A 24,795-nucleotide genomic window follows, 5' to 3' on the forward strand; every position below is an offset into this window, starting at 1 on the left:
TTTAAGCAGCAGGGTTTGCAGTCATCACCAGATTTTAGGGTTTCTCCAGTATCTGGGTCTAAGCCCTGAATGTAAACAGTGTATACGTGTAACGGCCTCGGTCCTGAATGTGTTATTGTGTTCTGTACATAGCACCACACCTGTCCTTTCAGCTGCTGTGTGTATTTTCATGTGTGTGTGTGTGTGTGTTTGGATCTGAGTGTACACAGCGCACAAATGCACACACGCACAAAGAGAGAAAGGTACTGTACTTGAATGTTAATATATTTACCATGTAGTGTCCTGTTCTTAGGAAAATTATCATCATCATGAAACAAATATCAAATAGATTTTAAAGGAACATGAAATGAAAATTTGTCCATATTTTACTCACCCTTCAATGCCATAAAGCAGAAAAGGGGCAGGATATTATTTAATCGTGTGATTTTAGGTGCAATCAACAAAAAGTCCATAGAGGAAACTAGGGCTGCACGATTACAGGAAAAATGATGATCACGATTGTTTTGCTCAAACTTTTGATCACGATTTAAAATTACGATCATTCTTTTAGTGAAGAACTTCTATTTACTTCTGTATTTTTATCACATTTTACAGCCATGTATATAATATTATATACATTTTATATGCCTATATTATAAAATATTTTATTGTTTTGTAATATCCACAGCTCCCATTCTCTTATATCTTTTTAAAACATTTAAAATCATTCCGCAAAATTCCGCATAGATTTTGCAAAAGAAATGCGCAGAAATAACAAAAAATAACTCCTTACACAGATTACTTACAGCTGTACTACTATTGCAGCAATTAAAGCAGTTCAGTTTTAACTGTCAAAATTATAAAAAATCTTTTATTTCTTACATTTTAGAGCCTTTTTTGTTTGTTAAATTAAGGTTTTTGATAATGACCAAGCAGTTAGCAGCTGACAGCTAACGTACTTTTGACGACTTGTTTGATCAGTTGAGCCTCTCAAATCAACACTTCACTTGCCTACAATAAGATCTATATAAAATATATATTTTCAGCATATAACAATGTTAGTTTAAATGTTTATTATCAACACACTATTTTTTTAAAAAGCGGAGGGAGGCTGTTCTGTTGCTCGCAGTTGCGGCAGGGTGCAGAAAAATAATGAAAAATAATGAATCAAAACAAAACGAAATAAACATGAAACGAAATAAACATGCAGGTTGCCTTACCTTACACATTCGCTATGCATCAATTAAAATTCAAGGCTTTACCATAGAACTAAGAAAAAAGTCTCTCAAACAAGAAAAAAATGACACCGCATTTTTACATGACTACAGAAAGAAGTCTTTTATAGATTATGCACAGTATTTAAGGTTTTAATTCAGTTCTCCATTTTTCCCGATGCACTGAAGGTCCTGCTGCTGGCAGAGACGCTAAACACCGTTGAAACAGGTGCATTGTGAATGTGCGTAGTGGACTCGTGCGATAGGTTAAACGTCTTTTAAAATTTATCAATGTCTCAACATTTCTTTTAATTAAATTAAAATATAAAAAGGTGGAGACGCCTAAAAAATCCAGAGGCCTGGCCGCATATCAACTGTGATATTAAAATTTGTCTGAAACCCGACCTGAGGGGCGTAAAAAGGCTGAAATGCAGGGCTCTAATATATATATTATATCATTTTTTAAACCCCTTGCTGCTCACGGTGCTTATTGACACATATCTTTGGCTAATTTACATGATAAGCGATCCCTTATTGTTTTCTCTGTCGTGGATGGTCGGGGATTTTTTTATGGTTGCAGCTTCAACTTTTGAAACTTTTGATATTTCACGTTTGGATGGGATCACAGTTTGCACAAGACGTATCTTACCTGATCAGCATCACTTTCCTCAAATCCGAAATATCCAAACAATGTAGGTAGGCCTATATGACCCTTTTTGGGAATTAAACATACATATTTCTGCACTTTCTTCTTGTTGCTCTGCCTTTATTCTCGTTCAAGGTGAATGACCGTAAATCTTGTGATGCTAACCTGTTTCTACCATAACACAGACTGCACTTGCAAAAACACTCCGTTTACTCTGACTCCGCCCATAACAAACACATTGCTTGATTCTAGACTGTCTGTTTTGAGCTTGGTCTTTACACATTAATCGCGACGATTGTCATTAATTAATCGTGGGGCACGCATATCGTTATCATGATAAAAATACGATGAATCGTGCAGCCCTAGAGGAAACTTTCGCTGACTCTACCAAAAACATCAACTTCAACATCCCGCTGGGACCACATTTATAATGTCACAGTTCACAGTTAATGGAAATGTGCAATTTAATACTTGTACATCATCCCTTACAGACTGATCTCACGGAAACCCGTGTTACAGTCACGAAAAATGTGATTAATTTATTTGTGTCCATGGCACGAAATTCAGCTTTTTTCATGCCTTGAGCATGAATGTCTTTTTCGTGTCAGTCGTACGAATTTCTATAAATAGTTTTTTGTGTCCGTGGCACGACTTTCTTTTGTGTGTCATTTTGTGTATTGATTTCTTGTTGTTTTTTCCTATTTTCTTATCATCGTCGCTTGGGGTTGGGGTTAGAATCGCTTTCTTTTACATTTTGAGACATCCTATCCCAGACCCCAAATCTTACCCCAACTCCAGGCGAGAATAGTTTTAAAATCTGAAGAAAAACATGTAGAAACCAATACATAAAAGAACATCCTAACCCAATCCCCAAATCTAACCCCTAACCCCAAGCGACAGTGATTTAAAAATAGGGGGAAAAAGAGAAAACAATACATAAAATGACACGAAAAAAAGTTGTGCCACGGACACGAAAAACTATTTGTGGAGATCCGTGCTGAGTGACACGGGGGGGGACATTCGTGCTCAAGGCACGAAATGGGGCGGAGTTTTGTGCCGTGGACACAAATAAATTAATCACATTTTTTGTGACTATAACATGACTTGCCGTCAGATCATGTTGTATTTAATATAACTCTGGGGATGATTAAAATTTGAGCTATTTTTCATTTTGAGGTGAATTATTCCTTTAATCCTTTGAATTAAGAGTTTAACGTCAATAAAAACGTCAATAAAGAATATTTCTAATCATCTTTTCTATATAGTGAACGTGAAGGAGGACAGGTGTGACAACATTATAATACATCATTATAGAAGTTGACATGATTTGTGATGCATGTATATTAGGGCTGTCACGGTTATGAAATTTGGCTGACGGTTAATTGTCTAATAAATTGTGGCGATTAATTGCCTGTTTTAGTGCTTTGACATTTAATTCTCATACTTTTTTGTTTGTTTATGAAATAATTTTCACACATTGTTGTGATTATTTAAACTAAATATTTTGCAACATTTACCTGGCAGTAAATATTAATACACATATATATACATATTCTCTATAATCTGAAAATGTCTCATTTATACAGATGTGCTGCAGCTCCCCCTTGTGCTTTTTAGAGAGATGTGCAATCATTGCGGTGATCTGAAATCATCGCGATGAGGTCAAACAATCGCGATGAGGCGATTATTTAATCATTGCGATGGCCCTAATGTATATGCTGTGGTCCACATGTTTTGTGTAATGCACTGAATTTGTACCTAAATTTGCAGAATTGTCTCATTGAGGATCATTCAGGTAGGGGTGTTGAAACGTTCTAACCATTCAAGTTATAAAAGTATGTTTATTGTGCCATTTTACGTGTGAAAGTTATTAGTAACAATTTTTGGCCCTGGTAAAAACACACTGGCCCTGGTACAGTAAATAAAGCACTATCTTGAATCTTATTGGCTGAATGTATGATGCTGTGATCCTTATAAACCTGTTCATCACTATAACAGACAGATTTCATCTCATCCTCTGCTTTATATGGATGTGTGTGTGATGTAGGTCTTCCTATATTGGGTTATGATGTCTCTCTCATTCAATTAGACCTGCTCTGCTGCCTCATTCTGATTGGATCATTTCCTCTATAATCAATCTGATTGGCTGAGATTATTAATGATCTGTCTTATGCAGTACAAGGGAAAACGTGTCTGTTTTGTCTTTTACTCAGAATAGTCATCTAATTCATTCATGTGTTGTATCCTGCTTTTACTTAGAAATATATAATAATTTGATCTAATAATCTATGCCTTGTCTCTATTTTTGCTTTGCTACAGTATACAATTTAAAATGCTGGGTTATTTTTAACTCAGCATTGGGACAGACCCAATCAGTTGGGTTGTAATTTAATCTATGTTGGGTTGTTTCAACACAACCGCTAGGATCGTCCCATTTTGACTCTTATATAAAGATGTATATCAAATTTATGTTTAAAATGTAGTTAAATATTATAATTTAATGACATAATAATGAATTTATTTTAACCATAACTTAAGTAAGAAATAACATTCAGTTATTTTAAACAATGATAGGGTCACTTTTAGCCCATCGTTGAGTGATGTTTAATCCATGATTGGGTCACTTTTAACCCATTGTTGAGTTATTTTTAATCCATGGTTGGGTGGGTCACTTTTAACCCAGTGGTTCTCAAACTTTTTCAGCGTGCGGGCCCCCCTTGTGTATGGCGCATTCCTTCGCGCCCCCCCCCAAAGAAAACTTATGACAAAAAACTGTTCTAAAGCTCAAGTTTTAATTAAACAAAACATTGAATGATACAAAGTAGTGCTGTTGGTTAGTAGCCTTATTTTTTTAGGTTTAATTCCACAGAATTCATGATAAATTAATTTATTTTATAAAATGTCATAAAACTAAGGCCCCCCTGGCATCATCTCGCGGCCCCCCTGGGGGCCCCGGCCCCCAGTTTGAGAACCACTGTTTTAACCCATCGTTGAGTTATTTTTAATCCATGGTTGGGTCACTTTTAACCCATCATTGAGTTATTTTTAATCCACGATTGGGTCACTTTTAGCCCATCGTTGAGTTATTTTTAATCCATGGGTGGGTCACTTTTAACCCATCATTGAGTTATTTTTAATCCACGATTGGGTCACTTTTAGCCCATCGTTGAGTGATTTTTAATCCATGGTTGGGTGGGTCACTTTTAACCTATCGTTGAGTTATTTTTAATCCATGGTTGGGTCACTTTTAACCCATCATTGAGTTATTTTTAATCCATGGGTGGGTCACTTTTAACCCAATCGTTGAGTTATTTTTAATCCACGATTGGGTCACTTTTAGCCCATCATTGAGTTATTTTTAATCCACGATTGGGTCACTTTTAGCCCATCGTTGAGTTATTTTTAATCCATGATTGGGTCACTTTTAGCTCATCGTTGAGTTATTTTTAATCCATGATTGGGTCACTTTTAACCCATCGTTAAGTTATTTTTAACCCACGATTTGGTCACTTTTAACCCATCGTTGAGTTATTTTTAACCCATTGTTGAGTTATTTTTTAACCCATGGTTGGTTCAAAAAGGTACAAACCCAACAGTTGGGTTAAATTTACCTGGAAAGTGTTTATTTTTGGCCCAGCATAGGTTAACTAGAACCAAACAGTTGGGTTTGTCCCTTTTTGATCAAATTATGAGTTGAAAATAACCTAGCTTTTTATTCATAATTGTATAAACCTTTCAAAACAGACCATGACTTAGGGTTTTTATCTTCAAATGTGTCTTATATCACCCATCCATCTTAAACATCATCTCTTCTGCTTTCCTCTTTTCTAAAACTCAACCGCGTGCAATGTGTCTTTGTCACCTATCACCGCCCATTCCCATAATGCATTGCGAACTACACTTGCAGACAATTTCCATGTTTGTATTTATCGTTGTTACATATTTGAATTAATTTAAATCATTATCATGTTTTTATGCATATAGTATATACTTCATATGCTTCAATGCATTATTGAAAAAATAGTTTATTCCACCATCATTGCATAAAGCTGGTTTGTTTTTTATCCATTTGCCAACTTAGTTAAATGTAGATATTAAATGTAAATACCTTCTACACACATCCTTAAGTATAAAGGCTCTTAAAAGGTTCTTTGTTGGCCTGTATGGTTCACTAAAGAAGCTTCTTATTTCTAAAAGTGTACCTGTGAATGTTTAAATTAGACATACATTTCTTTTCCTGTAAAACTGTGTGAACTGTTTAGTTAGAAATACGCCGTCCGTTGCCAGATTTAGAAATGAAAGGCATTTTTTTTGGTTGCTGTAGTAGCCGTTGCCATAATATTCAGTCTTTGGGGGCTTGTAATGGGCAGGAGAGATTGACAGGGTGCAGTTGGCATGGCGGAGAATTTGGGTGGTTTGTCTGGGTGTAAATGAGTGTGTAGGTACCTATGTGTTTCTGTGTTGGCCACCCAAGATTTCAAGACACTCAATGCCAAACATCTGTCTCACTGTCCATCAGTATTCACTCGCTGTCTGTGTAAATGGGAGCGGTTGGCCAGCACACACAGACCGGCTGAGTATTTAATGAGCGTTATGATGGAACGTCTCTCTCTCTATATATACTGTAGGTGCTATATTTGGCGTAAGTATGAGAGCTGTGTGTATTCTCCAAGGAATACTAGCATACTTCATATTGCATTGTACAGTATATATATAGTATACTCCAACACTATTCAAGATGAAACAATTAACATTTAACACAGTGGTAGAGTGAGATTTCCCCAACATAATCTCAAGGTATCACATCCATACAGAATATTCATAAAGGATGCAAACTTTTTCTCAATTTTGCGTTACTTCAAAGCACAGTAAATGCATACACAGTAAAAAAGATTGGTTATTATGGGTCATCTCAGTATTGGGTAAAAAAGGAACGAACCCAACCCATTGGGTTGAAATTTAACCTATGAAGGGTTGTTTTAAAGAAAAACAGCATAGTTTTTCAATATTTTACCATGTTCTTACCTTAACTTAGAGGATTTAATACATACCTATTTTTTTCAATGCATGCACTTAATTTTTGAAAAGTGCATCGTGAATGTGTTAGCATTTAGCCTAGCTCCATTCATTCCTTAGGATCCAAACAGGGATGAATTTAGAAGCCACCAAACACTTTCATGTTTTCCCTATTTAAAGACTGTTACATGAGGAATGAATGGGGCTAAATGCTAACACATTCACAAAGTGCTTTACAAAGATTAAGTGCTTTCATCGAAAAAGATAGGTATGTATTAATAAGTCTAGGTTGATGTGGGAACATGGTCAAATATTGAAAAACGGTGGTGTTTTCGTTTAACACATTGCTGGGTCAAATATGAACATTTTCTGGGTTATTTTAACTTAAAGGTGCAGTGTGTAATTTTTAAAAGGATATCTTGACAGAAATGCAATGTAATATACAAAACTACATTATCATGGGTGTATAAAGACCATTTTATAATGAATCGTTATGTTTTCATTACCTTAGAATGAGATGTTTATATCTACATGCACGAGGGTCCCCTTACGTGGAAGTCGCCATTTTGTGCCACCACGTTTCTACAGAAGCCCTTAACGGACAAACATTTTTGTCTCCGATGACATGTTTTTCGGTGCCAGCTACTTTAGCTTCTCTATGCGTTTCAAAAGCGAGGGGTGAGCAGTGGACTGAGCCGTTGGTTGCAATTCGCAATCTCACCACTAGATGCTGCTAAAATTTACACACTGCACCTTTAACATTTGGGGTTGCCCCTGTTTCACCCAACACTGGGTTGAATATAACCCAGCATTTAATACAGCAATTTCAGCGTTATGGATGTGACATTTTTGGTTAAAAATGAAAGCATAATTTCTCAGTGAATGTATTTATTACCAATATACTTAGCCATCTGTTTATATTTTGTTAAACCTTGATGGTAAAGTCCAGATATCAGAAACATATCAGTCTATACTAGGGTTGCAAAGGGGCGGAAAATTTCCGATAAATTTCCAGAAACTTTCCATGGGAAGTTAATCTGGGGAATTTTGGAAATATTCCAAATCGGACAAATTTATATGAACTATATCATATACAAACATAAATAAACATTTTGTTAGGTCATAAGGAGACATGCATGCAAGGTAATACAAATTTAGAAGAATCCTGATACTTCATCAAGCCTGGATTTATTTGATCAAAAATCCTTCAAGAAACCATTCTAATATGAACACACAGCACAATGAAGTTAGGTAATTTACGTGAATACATGCAAAGGGGGGCCGCGAGATGGTGCCAGGGGGGCCCTAGTTTTATGACACTTTATAAAATACATTCATTTATCATGAATTCTATGTAATTAAACCTAAAAAGAAATAAGGCTACTAACCAACAGCACTACTTTGTATAACTTAATTTGTTTTGATAATTAAAATGTTAAATTTTAGAACAGTTTTTTGTCATAAATTTTCTTTGGGAGGGCCGTGAAGGATTGCACCGTACACAAGGGGGGCCGAACGCGGAAAAAGTTTGAGAACCACTGCTTTAAAGAACAAACATTTATTTACATTTTTGTCTGCTTATTTATGAGGAAGAAACAACATTATGGACGTGACAATGCTGAAAGCTGCACTTAACTATGGAAAATAATTTGAAAAAAAAAAAACTCCACCCCACACATCTGAAATATCAGTATGGTTTTAAACTTAAAAGAATTATGAAAATATTTAATATATTAATGTATTTTTTTCCATAAGATGTGCATTATCAACATTAACCGTGAAAATAATTGCCCATAGGTTTGTCAAAATTTCCTCATAAGATCTATATAAATTGTCAAAATAATTATACGAATATGATCGATTTCTAATAGGTAAGATGAATGAATTGATGACAACTACATCAAATTTAAACCATTTGGAGTTTCATTTGATCCAAAAGTTTTTACATATGGTACCTCAATGCTTTATTAGAAGACAATGTACCAAGATAGCCTACTAAAATGATATAGTTATTCTGAGATTATAAGACATTTAGTTAGTTAGTATGATAAATAACAAGTATCATGTTAAACCACACATGCCATTCCAGCTTGCATCGAATTGGGCAAAAAAAAGAGGAATGTTATAAAAACAAGCAAATTGTAATGTAATTCATGGGACAACAGGAGAACCAGGATGGTTTGGTTTAAAAGATGTAAATAAGAAAAAATGAAAAAATGTGCAGTTCTCTGAGTCCAGGATTAAAACCCACTGACATACCACAAATCGTACGATAATGTGCTCAACATATTTATCCACTTCCTCTTGTGGTCTTGTCATCATAATAATGTCAGATTGTGTGTGCTTTCAGTGAGGATTGTGAGGAGCCCAGCGTTCATGTCACCTCTCCTGTTAAAACCATGATCAAAGCCCCAGGAACACCTGTCAAAAATACAGCAGGTAAAACACAAACATACCCAACATCAAACCACAACCCAGCTGAAAATACCACAATGTCAGAATTGTGTTACATAATGATGCTATTTATAGTATAAACCCAAATGTGCGTCTGTTTGTCTATTGACAGGTTTCATTACTCCCACTTTTGGTGTTGTGAGCAACAGTACACCTCTAGGCCCAGCCTTGGACCGCCCCATGCCACGCCCACACCCAGAAGACGAAGCCTCATTGGTGCAGATGGCAGAGCACGTCCCTGCTGGCAAACGCACTCCTATGTGTGCACACTGTAACATTGTTATCAGGTATACACATCGATCCCCAGGGAACACAAATGTGTACTTTTAATGCAAAACAATCCCATGATGCACTCAGACACTGCTTGTGTCCACCAGGGGGCCGTTTCTGGTGGCGATGGGGAAATCGTGGCACCCAGAGGAGTTTACGTGCGCCCACTGCAGCGTGTCTCTGAGTGAACTGGGTTTCGTTGAGGAGAAAGGCTCGGTTTACTGCCAGCACTGTTACGAAGAGTTCTTCGCCCCGACCTGCGCACGCTGCCAATACAAAATCATGGGGGTCAGGAAAAGTAAAATATAATCAATTGCTAACTACCTGTCAGATGTTTGAGGTTTTGGCTTGGATATGCACACACCAGGATTCCCACGGGTTCTTGAAATCCTTGAAAGTTTGTGAATCTGGGGGACTTGGGTTACGTATGTAACTGTTGTTACCTGAGACGGGAACGAGACGCTGCGTCTCCCTTGCCATACTTCCTGCATCCCTGTTATGCCGTCTTTGGCAATATTTCAGATAGTGATATACTTCCTGGCTCCCGCGTCACCCTGTCTTTGTCGTTAAGCCTCACCATTGGTTGAATTTGATATACACATTCAGAAGCACTTACACTTGGAGGCGTCCCCAAAGTGTCACTGTAGTGACGCAGCGTGAGTTCCCTCCAAAGGGAACGGTAACAATGTATCTTAAAAGGTAACACGATGTAACCTTGCTCTCACTTGAAATGTGTCACAACATTTAGTCCTTGAACTTGAGGGTATTGGACCTGGAACGTTCTTTAAAGGTCCTTGAATTTGAAGTTAACTAAGGTGTGGGAACCCTGACGCACATTGAAGCACAAAAACACATTAATAGGACTGTCAGAACGTTGGTGTGTTGTTTTTCTTTTCGTTTGGATGTGTAATGGTGATGATGTCATGTGATGTCATGTTTAACAGGAAGTGATAAATGCCCTGAAGCAGACCTGGCATGTGTACTGCTTCTTGTGTGCATCTTGCCAGCAACCAATAAGAAACAACACTTTTCACCTGGAGGATGGAGAGCCTTACTGCGAGAGAGGTACACGTACTGTACATACACACACGCACACACACATGTGATCATTGTCTGTTATGGGACTTTCTGTTAAACTAACCAGATTTTTATCCTCAAACCTTCCCTGAGATGTTCTTTAGTACGGATAATAAACCCTTATCCACATGGGATGGTTGGCTTCCCCTCACAACGTGGCGGATATCAGGTTTTACAAACTTTATGGGGGCATTTGGTCCCCCCAGTGTAGGAAAAACCTGACCCCTTCTAAAACACATATAAACACAGATTGTACACACATGATCCCAGACAAAACAACAGATTTAATGGAGAGCAAACACTTCTAACGTTTCATAAGAGATGTCACACATCAAAACTTTGCACAAATTCACAGGAGATCATCTTCTGACAGGAAAAGGGTGATTCTCACGAAAACTTGGTTTTAAACATGTCAAGCATGAAAATGTAAAAATTGCTTAAATTTACTTTTTTTCCCACCAGGCATTGAAAAACAAAGTCTGGAGTAAATGGGAACATTAATTTAAAAACGTTTACTTATCATTTAACACTTTTTGTAACATAATTTATAAAATTAGTCCTAAAAAATCTCATTACCGCAACAGTCAGAAAACATCAACACGGACATATTTTCAAAATGACATGACAAACCTGAAAGAACATAATTTGGAGATTCTGCACATGCATTTAAAATCAAAGTATTATGCTTCTATTAATTAAATTAACATTTAATAAGAATCTGTTGCGGTAATGATAAACAAAATGTCGTGTAAGCATTCTGACAAGACAATATTTCAAATTAACTGTAAAAAAATGATCTTACCTGGTAGCCATCTTGAAGTAACTGGTCCATGTGCTTGGTCACTCAAAATCAAACTTTATTAAAATACTGTATGTGTGCTTAAACTGTTCTCAAAAAGTGTTGCGGAAGATGAGAACATCAGGCATGGACACATCATTTTCCTAATTTTTCTTCATTATTATTATACATGAATATTCAGTAAATATTTTTTCTGTCATCTAAAGTAGTCTAGCAAAACATCCATTTATTTTTTTTCTTAATATTTTTGTGTTAATTTGATTAAATTACAACATAACGCATGTTCAAACACAGCCGGACACATTGCGGTAATGAGAATTTCAGCAGAAAATGAGATAAAATTTACAATAATAAATTCTTATGTTGAAATCACACATTGTGCAAGGTAAAACACAGTATTGTGTTAATTCTGATGCTTTTTAATGTTACTATATTACACATTTTAAAGCTAAAATCATTAGTGCCGTGGTGTTTCAATGGTTTCGTGAGAATCACCCAAAAGAAAAGACCAAAAGCACAGATTGATCGGCACTGTATAAATATTTAAAGTAGTCGCGTAACCCGCGTTAGTTTGTGCCCCGCTCACCCTTACATTTTGCTTTGTAATTGTGTGTTTAGATTATTACAGTCGGTTTGGGACCGGATGTCGTGGTTGTGACTTCCCAATAGAAGCAGGAGATACGTTTCTGGAAGCTCTTGGATTCACCTGGCATGATACTTGCTTTGTGTGCACGGTAGGTCCACCTGTGTGCGTTTATGTACATGCATGCTGTATTCATTATTGAGTAATAATTTGCGATTATTTGCATCTCCAGGTGTGCAGTGTCAGTCTGGAGGGTCAAATGTTCTTCTCGAAAAAAGGCAAACCACTCTGCAAGAAACATGCTCACAGTTTTAAAATATAATTGAACATTTTTGAAGTATTAGCAAATGTAAAAGAACACATATTTACAAAATATAATTGACACATAATCATATTAAAAGTGTGTGAGAGGGGATAAGAGGTCTGGATTCGGTTTGATTTGTGAAATGATTGTATTTTGTGTAAAATTTAAAGCATTAGAAATTGAAAATACGGACAATGGAAAAGTTGATTTTTACACAGGTGGTTAATTTTTGTTTGTTTGAAAGCTAAAAGCACTTTTGGGGTGTTACTTTTTTCTATTTTTGTCCTTTAGCAAACATTATTTATAAAACGAGAACTAAAACAATAAGAAAGGAAGAAATCAAAAAGGGACGCAGTTTTAAATTTGTGCCAAAATATTACATGTACAACATACAATGACATCGTCTGAGAGGTTAGATGATGATGATAAGATGTTTGTATGAGTCTCTTTCATTTTAATTTCACTTTCGGATATTAGATATTTATTTGAAACAGTGCACAATTTGTATTTGACTCATCGTGTAAAATTGTTTTGCTTGTTTTTGTTTAAGTGCTTTTTATAAAAAAATAAAGCAATGGATTATTTGTTTGAGATGAGGTCTTTTATTATTGTTTAAAATGATCTAGGAAGCAGATTATTTTAGGATGGGACTAGTCTGACTTTGGCCAGCAAACAACCATCAAGCAACAACCATACAGAAGAGTTCTTATCATATAAAGCAAAGCCTCATAAGATCTTAGGATCATGGGCGGGTGGTTTAAGCATTTGCAGGATCCACTTATATTTGATCCATATGTAAAAATCTATTATAGAGTTTGAATCTCTCAGGTGACTCTCTGACTGTAATGATCACACCAGAATAATGTCAGCATTCACTTTAACCACAAAGAACACATTTTCTCCTCTCTGTTATCCTCTTCCTCTTATTTCCCACTCTTCCTCTCATTTTTCCTCCTCCTTTTTAAATCTCCTTTTCCTCTCTTCTATCTCTCTTCTTTTTCTTCTGCTTCAACTATTTCTCTCTCTTCCTCTCACTTTTCTCCTTCACCCTCTATTCTTATCTTCCTCTCTCTGTTCTCTTCTTTCTCTCCTCTTACTCTCTCTTTACTCATCTTCCTCTCTCTGCTGTGCTCTTCTCCCTATTCTTCTTTTCATCTCATTTTTCTCCACTTTCCCTCTCTGTTCTCCTCTTTCTTTCTTTTCTCTTTTTCCCTCTTTTTTCTCTTCTTCTGCTTACTTTCACCTCCTTTGTCTATTCTCATCTTCCTCTCACTTTCTCCTACCCCTCCCTCTATTCTCATCTTCCTCTCTCTATCTTTTTCCCCTCTTGCTCTCCTCTTTTGTCCTTTTCCCTCTCCCTTCTCATCTTCCTCTCACTTTCTCCTCATTCACCCTCTATTCTTATCTTCCTCTCTCTGTTCTCTTCTTTCTCTTTACTAGTCTTCCTCTCTCTGCTGTCCTCCTCTCCCTATTCTCCTTTTCCTCTCCTTTTTCTCCTCTTTCCCTATCTGTTCTCCTCTTCCTCTCCTCTTTTCTCCTTTTCTCTCTCTCTTCTCATCTTCCTCTTACTTTCTCCTCATTCACCCTCTATTTTTATCTTCCTCTCTCTGTTCTCTTCTTTCTCTTCTCTCTCTTTACTCGTCTTCCTCTCTCTGCTGTCCTCCTCTCCCTATTCTTCTTTACCTCTCCTTTTTCGCCTCTTTCCCTCTTTGTTCTCCTCTTCCTCTTCTCTTTTCTCTTTTTCCCTCATGTTTTTCCTCTTCTGCTTACTTTCACCTCGTCTCTCTATTCTCATCTTCCTCTCACATTCTCCTCCTCCCTCTATTCTCATCTTCATCTCTCTGTTTTTCTCATTCCTGTCCCCTCTTCCGCTCCTCTTTTCTCCTTTTCCCTCTCTATTCTCATCTTCCTCTCACTTTCTTCTCCTCCTCCCTCTATTCTCATCTTCATCTCTCCGTTTTCTCTTTCCTGTCCCCTCTTCCGCTCCTCTTTTCTCCTTTTCCCTCTCTATTCTCATCTTCCTCTCACTTTCTCCTACTCCTCCCTCTATTCTCATCTTCATCTCTCTGTTTTTCTCTTTCCTGTCCCCTCTTCCGCTCCTCTTTTCTCCTTTTCCCTCTCTATTCTCATCTTCCTCTCACTTTCTCCTACTCCTCCCTCTATTCTCATCTTCATCTCTCTGTTTTTCTCTTTCCTGTCCCCTCTTCCGCTCCTCTTTTCTCCTTTTCCCTCTCTATTCTCATCTTCCTCTCTTTTTCTTCTCCTCCTCCCTCTATTCTCATCTTCCTCTGTCTGTTATTCTCCTTTGCCCTCTTTTTTCTCCTCTTTCTCTCTCTCTGCTCTTTTTCCTCTGGGTTCTCCTCGCCGCTTACTTTCACATCATCTCATCTTCCTTTCACATTCTCCTCCTCCCTCTATTCTCATCTTCATCTTTCTGTTCCTCTCTTTCTCTCACTTTTACCATCTTCCTCTCCTCTTTTCTCCTTTTCCCTCTCTATTCTCATCTTCCTCTCTCTGTTCTCCTCATCCTCCTTCTTTCTCTTTTTCCCCTTTCCTCAGACTTTTCTTCCTCTTCTCATTCTCTCTACCCCTCTTTTTTTCTTTACATTGGTGGTTGTAGATATCACAAATAAGAAAGAGTTCTGGCCTGGTGAAGCAACACAGCACATGCTAATAAAAACAAAGCTAAAAGCCCATGTGACAAGTGAGATGCTCAGAACTGAGAATGTGAAGTTCTTGCGGTTCATCTTTGTGCTCTCTGATGTTTAAAGTTTTACTCAATACTTCAGATTTAAACGGACTTTTCCACAGTATGCGTTCGATCCCAGGGAACTATGAAAAATGCACTTCTTGACACCGTAAACCGGTTTAAAATATCTGTCAAATGCGTAACGTATGCCTGCCCTGTCAAACAGATAAATAACAAATAAAGATTTTTTTTAAATCTGAATATAAGAGCGACTGTAAGAAAACGTTTAACCTGCATTAAAATATTTACATATTATTTTATACTTAAATATTCAGGTTGAACTCTGGTCACTTGATAAACCGGTGAGTAATCCAGACGCTGCGCGCGCCCCCGGTAGTCGATGCAGTGGAATTACCGCGCGAGCGCGTCCTCCTAATTCACGTTCAAGAACACTGAGGAGATTTGTGCTAAACGGACACCGGCGTCTAAACACACCGTAAACACGGACTCAAGACATCTGTGGAGCTTTCAGGGGAACCCACAGAAACAAAAACGGTAAGAATGCATTGAAACTTTTCTGAAGGAAGTTTTTCACAGAGACTCGGAGATGAAACTTCGTGTTGTAGCCTATTGATCCATGAAACGTTACTGATACGTTATGATTCATAAACCATTTGGTAACATTTTGTATTTGACTAAACTTAGTAACCAAAGTTTCCCGGCTGGTGAAATTCTCTTGGATGCGCAAACATTTGGTTAGATCCTGTATTCATTTATTTTGATTATAAACCACAGTAAGTAATGCATATGCTATATGTGTGTGTGTCTTTTGTAGGAAAACAAATTATTAAGTGTTTGTGAATACTTTAAATTAAAGTGTTTTATTGTACATATAGCATGAATTGTCTCATAACATCAACACGTAGGTGCATTAATGACATGCTGGACATTAAAGTGCTTATTGTGCATCAATCTTCTGTTATAAACACTTCCTGTATTTTCTTCAGACATTAACTAATGGACTTTTCAGGATTATTTCATATTAGATTTCAGGTCAAGTGTAGGAATACGATACAGAAACTTTTAACTACTCTGATAAGAGTTAACTCTCACTATCTTGATAGCCTTTAGTCTTTTACAGCGTAATCCAAACAGAAACAACTTTCTCTGTAGATAATAGACACCGTTTGTGTCCATTAGACCATTTGAGTTCAATCTAATGACCAATTTAATTATGAGCAAATAAACTCACATGCTGAATAACTTTACCGTACAGATAACACATGGTTTATTTTTCAGTGCTTGTATGTTCTTTTTTTCACATGTGGCATGCCAGTTTTAAAGAGCACCTATTATCAGATTCATGATTTTTCATGTCCTTTGGTATGTTAGTGTGTATTAGTACGTGTTAACGATATGCAAAAGGTACAAACCCCAAAGTAAACGATGACGCGAATTATCGTCTCCAACATAAATCTGTTTTCTTGGACTACAACAAACACACGGATTGTAGGCAACAGTTCATTGGCCTGTTGACGTGGACACGACGCTTATTATCATAACTCCGCCCGCTTCTGACTCGCAGCCTGTAATGGGGCATACACACCAAACGCGAGTTCAGCGATTTGCGCGAGTAGATTACATACAAAGTAGTGTTGTCAAAATTATCGATATTTCGATAGATATCGATACTGAAATTTTAAAACGATTCCAATACTCGTGTCCCGCGGAATCGATACTCCGAGACGAGCTGCGAGTTGTTTTTTATGTAACTCTGCAAACACCAGCTGCACGCTCTCTCTCTCTCTATCTTTCTTTTAAACGGCGCCGCACACACAGTGCACGTGAATACAGTGCTCCGCCTCCTCTCCTCGTCTCGTCCGCTCTGGTTTAACAGTAGTACAAGAAAGCCAAGCAGTGTTGCTGTGTGGAGTTTTTTTCGGATGTGAGTCAAATAAACATGCGAACCCGAAGGACACAAGTGAAGTAAGCCAAATATGCGTTGCTACAGAGCCGCGTGCTAACGGCGCTAGCAAAGCACTGAAGGACCGACACGCCGACGAGAGATTGATAATCATCCCAAACTATTAATTCTAGACTTTCCAAATTGTTGTTGATATGCGTGTGGTCATGTTTTGCCTGTAATGATCCAAGTTAATACAATCGCCTCACAGTTATCAGACTTAGGAAATTAGACAGCATTTTAGCTGACAAGAAAATACTTTTACTGTGGTAAAAAGTAAATGAACCCAGATACTGTTGTGCTTTAAGTTCACAAAAACACCTCATTTATTAACCCTCATGTCGTTCAGTGAGGTATATTTTCATATTTACACTATAATCTGTTTATCATATAAATGTTAATGTATTAACATTAACAAACAAAAAGCAATGCATTTGTTTAAGTACTTGTTTATCTTTTTTACTATGCTAATGCTCACTAGAGAAAAACTCAGATAATGCTGCTAAAATTATTCTTTTTTTTTTTTACCTTGAATGCCATTGCTCTAATTTATTTTTTATATTTTGATATATTTTGCTTAAATGTTTAATATATCTGCTGTTCATATATGTTAATTTATTAGTGTGTTATATGATTAGAATGTTGTCCTGTTTTTAATATAAAGCACAGCAATGAGATTTGAGAGTGTTTCTTCCTTTTCAGAAAAAGTATCGAAAAAGTATTGGAATCGAAACCATTGGCATAGTATCGGTATCGAACCAATAATTTTGGTATCGTGACAACACTAATACAAAGTAAATACAAAGACGTGATCAGACGCATCCTTGCGCGGGGCCATGCAAATGACGCGAATTGGGCGGCGCGATTGCCTCGAAAACGCACGCTATTCACCTCAAACGCACCTTTGCGCAAGTTCAACATATTAAACTCAAGCGAAAAATTTGCTTGACACAAAGTTTAATCTCGTGAGTTATCTAGAGCGAGCAACGCGATGCTACGCATTTGGTGTGTTTGTAGCATAAGTAGTCTATCGCTGCGTCCAAAACCGCATACTTCCAAACTATGTAGTAGACGAAGTAGTGCTTTTCACCTACTATAAAGTATGGAAGTAGGCGGTGTCAGATGCATGTTTTCATATTTAAATAATTTACTACTGACTAAACTATGACTTAAACACAAGTTTTGAGCAGTGCAGAGTAGCGCTTGTTGTTTGTCGTTTCTATGATCACAAATGCAGACTAGGCCTGTGCAAAAAATCGCCTGAGCTTTGTACAAAATCAATGCATTTTAGGGAGACAGGGCATAGAGGAGCAACACTAATGTACGATATGTGGAAAATAATGTTTTTTAAACCATAAACCATGCAAACACATATTTTACTTTTTATTTTGCTCCAACCCCAGAAATTACTTCTGTGCAAACAAAGCTTAGAAATAATTACTGACTGTGCATTTTTAACTTATAATGAAAGAAAATTGAGAATTATTAAGCTATGTTCACAGATAAATGAAGCCCTAGCAGAATAATTTATTTTTCAAATTTCATGTTAAAAAATGTGTACTTTCAATAACAAATCAAAATCTGTTTTCACACTGTCAGTCTGTCATTGAGACGTCTCTATTTCCGAAAGTATTTTTATGTGTTTATAACAATGCTTACTGTGTTCTGTGCGTTATCAAAACAAGTTCACTGATACGGCTGTAGGCCCAATGTCACGGATGAACAGAGAGACCCTAAACTATGTGAGCTTTTACATGCACACACACCCCGCACCAACTAACCAGATCCAGCTGTGTGTCAGTGTGTGTTATGTGGAGTTCATGTTGGAGAGTGTGTGACCATATGGCATAAAGCGTCCAATTCTTACCTCACCCCCACCTTTCATCATGAGACCCAGCAGGAAAGACTCAACGGGCCGCTAGAGTCGAACAGCAGATGTGTGTGTGTGTGGAGAGAGAGAGGGGCGGAATGCACGTGTGTAGTTGTCCATTGCAAGCGCACAAAGTCGACAAAACAAGAACAGATATGATAATCAGATACGCTGTCTAGTCGTGCTGCAAGTGTACATAGGTAAACTAACTTGCTTTTGTTATAATCTACAAATTGGCAGCGATGCAACCGGAGTGCTACTGTTTGCATCAACAAAACTGTGTAGACTCCGAGCGAGCCAAGCTGAAAAAATAACAACACTCCTCTTTCAATTCAAGGAGCTGTCTATGCTAAAGTACAAGCATGTGAAGTCGATTAGAACGCTTGGAGAGCCTATAGCAGTGTTTGTCTTTGTTTAATATCAACCTTTTCTTTCACTGAATCTTTGTAGGATGTTAATGTCAGCTGCTGAATATCATACAGATAATGATCTAACACAAACTTTTGTGTTTGACCTTCATTAGACCTAACCTCGCCCAGAAATACAACACATTACACAATGCACCCTATGGATGATAACTAGAGCTATAAAATATAGGTTTAAATCATTCGATATTAAAGAGAATTACCATGACTACGGCAGTAGATAAGATGATAGATTACACAAATGCATTTAGATACGTGAAACGCAGTTTGCTGAGCAGCATACACTGTCAAAAATAAAGGTACGAAGCTGTCACTGGGGCAGTACCCTGTAAAAAAGGTCCTAATATGTACCATTTAGGTACAAATATGTACCTTTAAAGGTACATTTTGGCAGTTCAAAGTACTAATATGTACTCTTAGGGTACAAAGGTGTACCTTATTGAAAGGGTACTGCCCCAGTGACAACTTTTGTACCTTTATTTCTGAGAGTGTATTTAAACGTTCAATGACATGTAAACAATTGCATAGTTTTTAATTAAACAATATCTATAATGTTAGTTAATGCCATTAAAGGTAAAATATTTTGAACGAGTACTGTAGCACGCAAGCGAATTAATATTAAAGAGCAACTATTTCATTTTTATAAAACAACGTTATTTTGTGTATTTGGTATAATATAATGTGTTCTCGTGGTTTATGGTTCAAAAAACAAATTTTCCACATACCGTACTTTTTTTGCTGTTCCAGATTTCACTCTCTTTGTGAAACACACAGATTTGTAATCTGTACGTTATGATTGGCCTGAATACCTGTGACGTCAGCAGGAAATGTGATGCTCCTTACCATATTTGAAAGATTTGCGCACAGTGCAATGCTAACAGAAGTTAACTTACAGGCTGTGAGTCCAAGCGGGAGGAATTATGATAATGTCGCTCTTTACTACATCACCAATCCCAAGATGTAAACTGCCTACAATACGTGTGTTTGTTGTAGTCCAAGAAAAGAGATATATGTTGCAGACGATAACTCGCGTCATCGTTTACTTTGGGGTTTGTACGTTTTGCATATCATCAACACATACTAATACACACTTACACACCAAAGGAAATGTAAAAACTTGAATCGGACAATAGGTGCACTTTGAATTATTGTTATCGTCTGGTTGTGTGGACGCTAATATAGTTATAGTTTTCGTTAAATTTATAGTTATTGTTAAAATATAAAAGACTCTTAAGTATACACATTTAATGTTATTGTGCTATTTATTAGATTATTATAAGTAATAGCATTCAGGGCTCCAGACTTACTTTTTTCACTAGGAGCACAGTGGCCCGCAACTGAAAATTTCAGGGGCGCAACCAGAAGATTTAGGGGCACATGTCGTAAATTAACATGCTAACTAGTGATGCACCGATGTATCGGCCGATTTTTGATGAATTTGAAACCATCGGCATATTGGCAATAGCACGAGAAAGGCAGATACCGATTGTTTATTAATTAACTGCATAAAGAAATCCATTATGTGTAAAAATTAGTTAATGTTGTTAATAAAATAAATGCTTAATAGCAAAAACCACCTTTGAAGGTTGTCATGCTGTCTTATTATATTTGTTTTAGCTTAATTTGTGCCTCTCTTATTATGTTGGTCAGTTGAATGTTAATTAGATCCAATCCATGTTTAGTAAAAATAATTTGATGCAGAAATAAACTAGCTAATAGACCAACTGTATAGTATTGTATACAAGTGTTTAATATCGGTATCGATATCGGCCAGAAGTTGTCTGTTTAAATCGGTATCGGTATCGGCCCAAAAAATCCTATCGGTGCATCCCTAATGCTAACCAAATATTCAGATTTCTACTAATTTTCACTGTATTACTAATAAATACTTTAATGCTAGATGCAGAAAGTACAATGTGCTGTTTTAAAATTGAGTGTCAAATCAAAAAGTCAAAATTTGGTGGCAGTCTGGAGCCCTGGCATTGTGTCAATGTGTGTATATTAGTAGTAGATTAAAATAGTTTGTAAAAAGTTTGAATAGTTTTATTTTTGTTTAATTGTGTTTTGTACTTTTGCAGGAGATCTTGATTCTGCAAGTTGGTTATGGAGCATCATTCATTCAGAAAGGTGAGAAGCTGTGAGATTTATGGTGTATTATAAAAAATTATTTGTCACCATGAAACGGAAGTTGTGATTATATTCTTTTCTCTATCGTGACATTTATCCGAATGAAACGGCCTTTGAAATTAGAAAAATTTAGGGCGGGACTTGATTTCATCCATCGAGAACTGATCGAATTGTTGGAAGTTGGACCATGTTGTTAATTGCTAATTGCTGCTATCTTTTCCCAGTCTCTGTTAGCCCCACTTTCGCACCATTCCTCGTGACAGGAAGAAGCGTTTCGATTAAAGATTATGAGGGCACATGAATTAAAAATAAAATTATGCAGCACACAGATAAGTCATTTATAAAAACCACAATATTTCATTAAAAAGTTTTAATTTCAATTTCATGTTGACTGCAAGTATCAATCAACTTATCTTTTCAAGTAATTTTCAATTCAAACTATTTTTTTATCTTGGCTAGTTGCTGTAACTTATAGCAATGTAAAAATACATCGATATGGATCGATACATCGATTTTATTTTTGATGATCTGATGCATCGATGCTACACTTCAAAAATTTATCTGAGGTACCTTTATTTTGACACACCACTTCCTCATTCCTTCACGTAATGTCCATCAACGCATTTCCGCAAAAGTGCCAATTTTTGTTTATTTTCATCTTCTAGCGTCAGCAAGTAAATGCGATGCAGCAACAAAGCGGTTAAAGCAGCGAAAACACAGTGCAACAGATAGATGACGAGCGTGTGTTTAAATTAGCACTGCAGGTGATATTGTCCAAATCAGATCGAATCGGAATCACATCGAAGAAGCGATCTACACCCCTAGTAACTTTTAAAATAAAGGTAAAATAAGTTAAGCAATTTCAACTTTATGAGTTACAGCAACTCAATAGTCAGGATAAAAAAGTAGTAAGTCAAGCCAAGTTGATTATACCCAAAAATTTAAGGCAACAAATTATCTTTACATAAAGTTAATAGAGTTCCTAATAACAAATAATAAAGTTATAACCTCCGTATAGTTTTTGTAATGACTTCTCTCAAAGACGTCTTGATCATTTTAGTGTCCCACATGCATTGGCTTTTAGAGGTTTTTGAGGCACATCAAGGCTTTATATCTTTCATAATTAAAGATACTTATTAAACTTATCTCATATGTTTCTCTTTCCTCCAAAAGTTAAATGTTGATACACTGTCAGAGTAGAGATACATGATGTATGCCTTATTGAGATCTGTGAATTTTGTTAATGGACCTTCAAATACTGAGCACAATACAAAGAGACGTTGTTGAGATTACTGGTGTTGTCTTCACTGGGACCCCCATATTTTCGTCATCTATCTTTATTTCTGTCTAGGAGATTTTAACAAGATTTCATTTGTGATTTTTCAGTCGTAGTTCTGACAGCTCCAGAAACTCTCCTGAAGCTGACGGATCTGCAGCTTTAATGCTTTTGAGAACTTGAGATCTCCTGGAATTGAGCTGGTCTATAAAGGCTTCAAGTTTACTTGAGTGATTTATCATACAGGAAATAATGTTATCACGATACATTCCTCAGGTAATATACGATCACACATACACACCTCTTACTGAACTGTCAGGTGTGTGTTTGTGTGTCTGCAGGGCTGATATTATCGCTTGCTGAAAAGAGATAGAGATCAAGAGGAAATTGAGCCATCTAAATCCCAGGAGCGCTTTATGATTAATGGCTGTCAGATATTATACTGTGTCTCCCTCAAAGGGTTTGGCCACCAGCCGCATAAACGCACACTTATAAAAGTCTGTCATTTCCTATTGTCTATCTGCAGTCTACCCGCTAGGGCCTTGCATGACGCAAATCTTGTATCGCAGTAACAGTATATATCATAATATTGTTATTTAAACTGGAAATTATATGAAAAATGGTTTATGTATAAAATAACCAAACAGTATGCTAGCCTAGCATTGTCACATTGAGATTTTTTTCTTCAGAAAATGTCAAAAAGTTGTCACATGTGATGTTACACGGATGTCCTGCTGTGCTTGTTCATGATTGGCTATTAAGATTGATTTACCTTTTCCTGTCGCCCGCTTCAGTATGCTACACCCTCTTATTGTGGGTTCACACAAGCCGCGTTTGAGGCATCAAATTAGTGTCTACCGCATCTAGTTTGCCGCTTGAACATTTTGAGTTTACTCTCTTTATTCACACGTGAAAGCCGCACATGAAATTCTAGTCATCGAGACTTTCACGCGGACATTTGCGTCATGGGAGGGGCTTCTGCGACTCCGCTTCCTGTAATCACGTCACTACTAGAGCAAGCTCCTGATTGGTTAACATGGCACGTTTTTCTGCCAAAGTTCAAAATATTCAACTTGCGCGTTTCCCGTGGCAACACTCAATTCAAGGAACCGCGTCTAAAGACGTGCTTCAACGCGTCTTCACATTGACTTAACATTGAAATCACTCACGCTTGACGCCTCTACCGCGGCTGGTGTGAACGCAGCATAAAGCTGCCTTTCCACTGCACACGACATACGGAAACGATTGTCGGAGTTTGCCCCTAGTGGCAGTCGTAATGAAGTTTCAGTTTAATCGTAACTGGGAGAGAAGCTCATTCCAGGGCAAGAGCCTTCATTGCAATATTTACCGTAGTGGAATAAATAAATGAATGCAAATGAATGAAACAATAAACAGCTATGCATATATGAACAAAGTTTTACAAATATTTTTTGGAGGGAACATATGGAGACAAGATTAAAAAATAACGTATACATATTAAATTAATAATGTATTACTTATCAGTAATCAATATATTTTTTCAAAGGATTCATGTGTTACTGATGAAGTTAAACAAAAATGATTAAATATTTTTCACTTCGCACAGTTTTTTCATTGGAATACACAAAAATGCATCACTTCCGGTCAGCGTATCGCATGCGGCATAGTTACACAAGTTAAAAAAAATGTACGGATCCAACTGTCAAAACTGATCAGAAAATTATGTATCTGCAGACGGTCGGCACCTCATGCAGCCCCTTTGCGACTCTCCATAGGAAATGAATAATTTCCGGTTTATCCGCCGTCGTTTGTCGTGTGCTGTGGAAAGACGGCTTAACGTTTTCTCTGTTAATTTCCTGAAAAGGTAAAAAATTAACACAAGTAAAAAAAGGCAAGGAGCATTTTTAGAAATTTCAAACATAATGTAGCATTTATGTGAAACTTAGATCCCTACTCACACAATATTCAAAGAAAATGGCTAAATAATCCCACTGTCATATGCGAAATACATGCAACATGTCTGGCCGGTAATTTTTCTCAATTTACTTAAAAATGCAAAATATGCAAATAATGTAAAGGCACAAGCACACAAAACAAATAATGTTCTTTGCAATATCCTAAAGT

At 36.8% G+C, this 24,795-nt stretch overlaps 2 protein-coding genes across 9 annotated transcripts in view; both read left to right on the forward strand.

Annotated features, from left to right (window-relative positions):
* pdlim5a (PDZ and LIM domain 5a) overlaps window positions 1-12,933 on the forward strand; it is a 69,912-nt gene extending 56,979 nt beyond the window's left edge. For all 7 annotated transcript variants that reach the window (XM_073860998.1, XM_073860997.1, XM_073860999.1 and 4 more), the window contains 6 exons: window positions 9,206-9,294; window positions 9,422-9,596; window positions 9,687-9,867; window positions 10,524-10,644; window positions 12,074-12,189; window positions 12,271-12,933. In XM_073860998.1, the coding sequence (XP_073717099.1) occupies window positions 9,206-9,294; window positions 9,422-9,596; window positions 9,687-9,867; window positions 10,524-10,644; window positions 12,074-12,189; window positions 12,271-12,360 (772 nt within the window). In that variant the 3' untranslated portion in view covers window positions 12,361-12,933. The remainder of the gene's footprint in view (window positions 1-9,205; window positions 9,295-9,421; window positions 9,597-9,686; window positions 9,868-10,523; window positions 10,645-12,073; window positions 12,190-12,270) is intronic.
* Window positions 12,934-15,401: 2,468 nt separating this feature from the next.
* bmpr1ba (bone morphogenetic protein receptor, type IBa) overlaps window positions 15,402-24,795 on the forward strand; it is a 60,150-nt gene continuing 50,756 nt past the window's right edge. Inside the window, exons 1-3 of one of the 2 annotated variants that reach the window (XM_055198323.2) lie at window positions 15,402-15,586; window positions 21,368-21,416; window positions 22,803-22,968. The gene's annotated coding sequence lies outside the window, so the exon portion shown is untranslated. The remainder of the gene's footprint in view (window positions 15,587-21,367; window positions 21,417-22,802; window positions 22,969-24,795) is intronic. The other variant, XM_055198324.2, reaches the window with a different exon arrangement.

Source organism: Misgurnus anguillicaudatus, chromosome 22, assembly GCF_027580225.2.
Source record: "Misgurnus anguillicaudatus chromosome 22, ASM2758022v2, whole genome shotgun sequence".
Taxonomy (NCBI): domain Eukaryota; kingdom Metazoa; phylum Chordata; class Actinopteri; order Cypriniformes; family Cobitidae; genus Misgurnus; species Misgurnus anguillicaudatus.